Source organism: Pristiophorus japonicus, chromosome 3 (genome assembly GCF_044704955.1).
Source record: "Pristiophorus japonicus isolate sPriJap1 chromosome 3, sPriJap1.hap1, whole genome shotgun sequence".
Taxonomy (NCBI): domain Eukaryota; kingdom Metazoa; phylum Chordata; class Chondrichthyes; family Pristiophoridae; genus Pristiophorus; species Pristiophorus japonicus.
Window position 1 is genome coordinate 269078392 of NC_091979.1, and position 4112 is coordinate 269082503.

General features: G+C 38.8%; 1 protein-coding gene across 4 annotated transcripts in view; it reads left to right on the forward strand.

Moving 5' to 3' along the window:
* Positions 1-1448, forward strand: part of LOC139260278 (titin homolog) — a 106148-nt gene extending 104700 nt beyond the window's left edge. For all 4 annotated transcript variants that reach the window (XM_070876684.1, XM_070876687.1, XM_070876685.1 and 1 more), the window contains 2 exons: positions 665-812; positions 1360-1448. In XM_070876684.1, the coding sequence (XP_070732785.1) occupies positions 665-749 (85 nt within the window). In that variant the 3' untranslated portion in view covers positions 750-812; positions 1360-1448. The remainder of the gene's footprint in view (positions 1-664; positions 813-1359) is intronic.
* The last annotated feature ends 2664 nt before the right edge of the window (positions 1449-4112 follow it).

The following is a 4112-nucleotide window of genomic DNA, read 5'->3' on the forward strand; positions in this document are numbered from 1 at the left end:
AAAATGTGTATATTTATTGATTTTTAAAAAAAATGTTTTTTTATTAATTTTTTTTGATTGATTTATTGGTTGATTTATTGATGTAATTTATCATTTATTATTGATGATGGCTCTTTATTTGTAAAACAGAAGTGTTTAATGTTTGTAAACTTCCTTTAAACCCCCCCATTCTCTACGCCTAATTTGTAACCTACGCCTGATTTTCTAAAGTATCGACAAGGTTTTTTCGAACATACGAAAATCTTCACTTACTCCATTCTAAGTTAGTTTGGAGTAAGTTTTCACTGCCGAAACTTTGAAAACAGGCATAAATGGCCGGACACGCCCCTGTTCCAAATTGAAACTGTTCGAACTGACTAGAACTTGGAGCAAACTAAATGCCGAGAATTCAAATTGCTCCAAAAAAACAGGAGCAACTGAGGCTGAAACTTGGCCCCATTGACCTGTGTTTGTCTTTGAGATGCTGATCAACCTGCTGTGCATTTCCAGCTTTTCTGCTTTATTTATAAGATATACATTTAGCTCACTGTCAAAGTTGATTTAAAAATGATTGTTAAAATGATCATTTTTGTGAGATGTAGTTTTGATGATGCAGTAAATTTGTTTTCACAGCTAAGCCACGTTTATGTTTATCCTGACACGCCTCTGTATCTGTGTTTACCAGTGTTTCCTTGGAGTCTGAAAAGGAAGAGTCAGTTCCAGCATTTCTACTTCTACCTGTTGCTCCTGATCCTTCCACAACACACTGAGTGCACCACACCACTGTATGATGCTGAGCTTCTCCAGAATCACCTTGAGCAGACTCCATTAAGGTATCACTGTGCAAAATTTAGAAAATTTAAACATGCTGAGAAGTCTTTTAGGTCACTTGATAGGTGATTTTAGCTCACTGTTTGGGTGATTTTCAAAAGTACAGTCCCTAATTTCCTCATCCGTTTAATGCTCCAGATCATTTCTTTAAATTTTGCAATGTTCAAATCAGCATAAGTAGAATGTAATGAAATAACACTAGAAAGTGGGGGCGGGGGGCGGGGGGGCAGGGGGGGGGGGCAGGGGCTCAACATCTTTTTACAGAATTTTGTTTGAAAAAATACTGAATTGAGTTAACCAATCTTGACCAGGACAGGAGTCGGGGCACTATAACTGATCTCGCCGTGCCTGGCTTCGGAAGGGGACAATCAGTGAAGATTCCTGCTTCTGATTGTTACCGCTGGAAGTGTGCGTGTGTGGGAATGTCATGTGACCATAGAATTGGGCTCTCCCCATGACGTTGTAGTTTTGATGACACATTAGATTTGTTTTCACAGTTAAGCCACATGTATGTTTATCCTGACACGCCTCTGTATCTGCGTTTACCAGTGTTTCCTTGCAGTCTGAAGACAAAGAGTCAGTTCCAGCTCTTCTACTTCTACCTGTTGCCCCTGATCCTCCACAATACACTGAGTGCAGCACGCCACTGTATGATGCTGAGGTTCTCCAGAATCACCTTGAGCAGACTCCATTAAGGTATCAATGTATAAGATTTAGAAAATGTAAACTTGAAGCTGAGAAATCTGTTGGGCCACAGTGGATGATTCAGAAAATTTATTAAAGAAAAGATGAAGAAGCACATAATTAACGTGATATAATATTGAAGCAGAAATCCTTCCAACTCTACCTTGAATGGACAAAATAATAGAAAGATCACAACTCTATAATGATACTAAATCTTTTCAAATAACTTTTAAATAATATACTATGCTGCTTTTCCTTGATTTTCTTACCCCAGTGGAAGCCTCATTAAACTAATTTGTTTGTTGCAAATTCAAATCAATGTTCCATTTTTGCAGGAATTTCAAATTGGGTTATTTTCAAATTAACTCCTTTTGATTTGAACAGAAAAACTCCTTTTATATCCTGGCAAAGCATTACCATTACTCCTGGATTTTCAATTTCCACAATCAGATTGATAAAAAAAATTGTCAGTCGTGTATAAATTGAACCAATCACACAGTTTGAATTGTTTCTCTATAGTTTGCAACTGATCAAACTTGCAACATAAATGTATCAAAATAAGTTTGTTATGGGAATTAGCAACCAGGGTTTTTTTAAACTGATACAAATGCAAAATACTGCGAATGCTGGAAATCTGATACAAAGACAGAAAATGCTGGAAATACTCAGCAGGTCAGGCAACATCTGTGGCGAGAGAAACAGAATTTATGGGCATTCAATTGCGCTCGAAGAAACCCCACACGTTCTGGGTTTAGGTGCTCAAAGTGCAAGCGCCGAAATCCGACACTTACGAAGTGTCAAAATTTATTTTGACAGTTCCAGCGCATCCCTAGGAGAAGGATCTTCGCGGACAGAGATTTGGGCTATTTGCCCAACTCCTGCCCAGCAAATGTCCTTAAAACTTTTATGCCTGGTAAAAGCAGGCCTTAGGTGGTTGATGTTGTAAAAGTGGAGTTGGCAGTGTTGGTGATTGATAGGATTTTGGCTTTGAAGCTCTTTGTCCTAATTATTTTTTTACAGTTTTATCAATGTGACCTCTCACTTTTAAGGATTATGTATCTGAATTAAATGTCTCTGTTCTTTTACTTTGTTTCAAGTTTTAACATTGAGTGTATATGTCCACTTATTAGTTGTATTGCCAAGATGTATCAACTCACATTTCTCTCCATTAAGTTTCATCTGGAATGTATCTGCCTGATTAACTATCCTGCCGATATTCTCTTGAAGTCCCCCTCATAGTTAACTACGCTACCTAATTTTGTGCCATCTGCATATTTTGATATTTATGTATTATATCTATCTATCTACATAAATACATAAATAAATTTAAAAATATATATATATAACATGTTGAGAAGAGCAATGGCCCCAATATTGACCCCTGGGGGAAAGCATTGCTTAAATCCCTTCAATCCGAAAAATATCTGTAAATCACGACTCTGTTTTCTGCCATTTAACCAACTTTCTATCTGTGTTGCCACACTCCCTTTAACACAATGAGGGTAAAATGCAACTTCGGCGGGGGCACAAAATGGGCAGCAGCAGATCGACTGCCCATTGTACACATACAATGGAAAGGAAAATTGGGCGGGGTGGATAATGGGAGACGATCCGCCACCGCTCATTTTGCACACCTGTCGATGTTGAATTTTACCCCCATTTGCCTTAATTGTATCAACAAATCTCCTTTGCAGCACGTTATGAAGTCTTACTTCAGTCTTCTGGGAGGGCAGATTTGATCAAATTGTATACATTGCCAGATGCTAATTCTTAAGGCACTGTTGTTAACTCACATAATGAAACTGATGGGAAACTGTGACAGTTATCACCAGAGATATTGGCCAATGAAATGACTTTCCTGTATATCTGTTCTGCCAATATAACAAGCCAAGTCCACTGCCAGCCTTGATTGTGTCATGCTTGCTGAGAAGAATCGAAGGAGTGGAGATGGTTCTGCCCTATCTTGCCAGGCCAGAAGTCATTCATTGGTGCAAATGGCTGAACCCCATCTCGGGCACCTCCATCTCATGCCTTGAGCCTTCCTCAGAAATGTCCTCTGTTAGTCCATACATTGACTTCCAATGGGAATAAAAACCGGGAGAGTTGCAATAAAATGTGCTGCTGACTCGCTATCACAATCGCCTTAAAGTTCCAGCCAGGCTGGCGACAAGCAACGTAAATAGGGTTCTGCTTGTCTGGATCCTGAATTGCAGCTACTGATTCAGATTGCTCTCAGACCAGTCGCTGCAGTGAAATGCAACCAAAAGGGACCATTTGTTCATTTATCCCCCTCTATGATCTAATAGAAAAAAATCTAACACTTTATGGGAAAAGTTTAGACTGGGCTTGCAGCATATTAGCTTACATTGTAACGGTTTTGCTATTGTTTTTAAGCAGTCTTGTTCCAGAAGATAAACCATGGAGATGATTGGTTAAGAGAACTACAAGCAGTGGCCCATTGGACAAGGATTGATTAGATGTTTTAGAAACAGATAAATGCTAGTTAGTTTGATGGACGAGATTTTTTTGAAGTGAGATCATTTATTATTCTCCCCACATCACCTACTCACTTTGATCTGGAAGAATGTGTTTGTGATCAGTTCTCAGGCCTCTAGGGC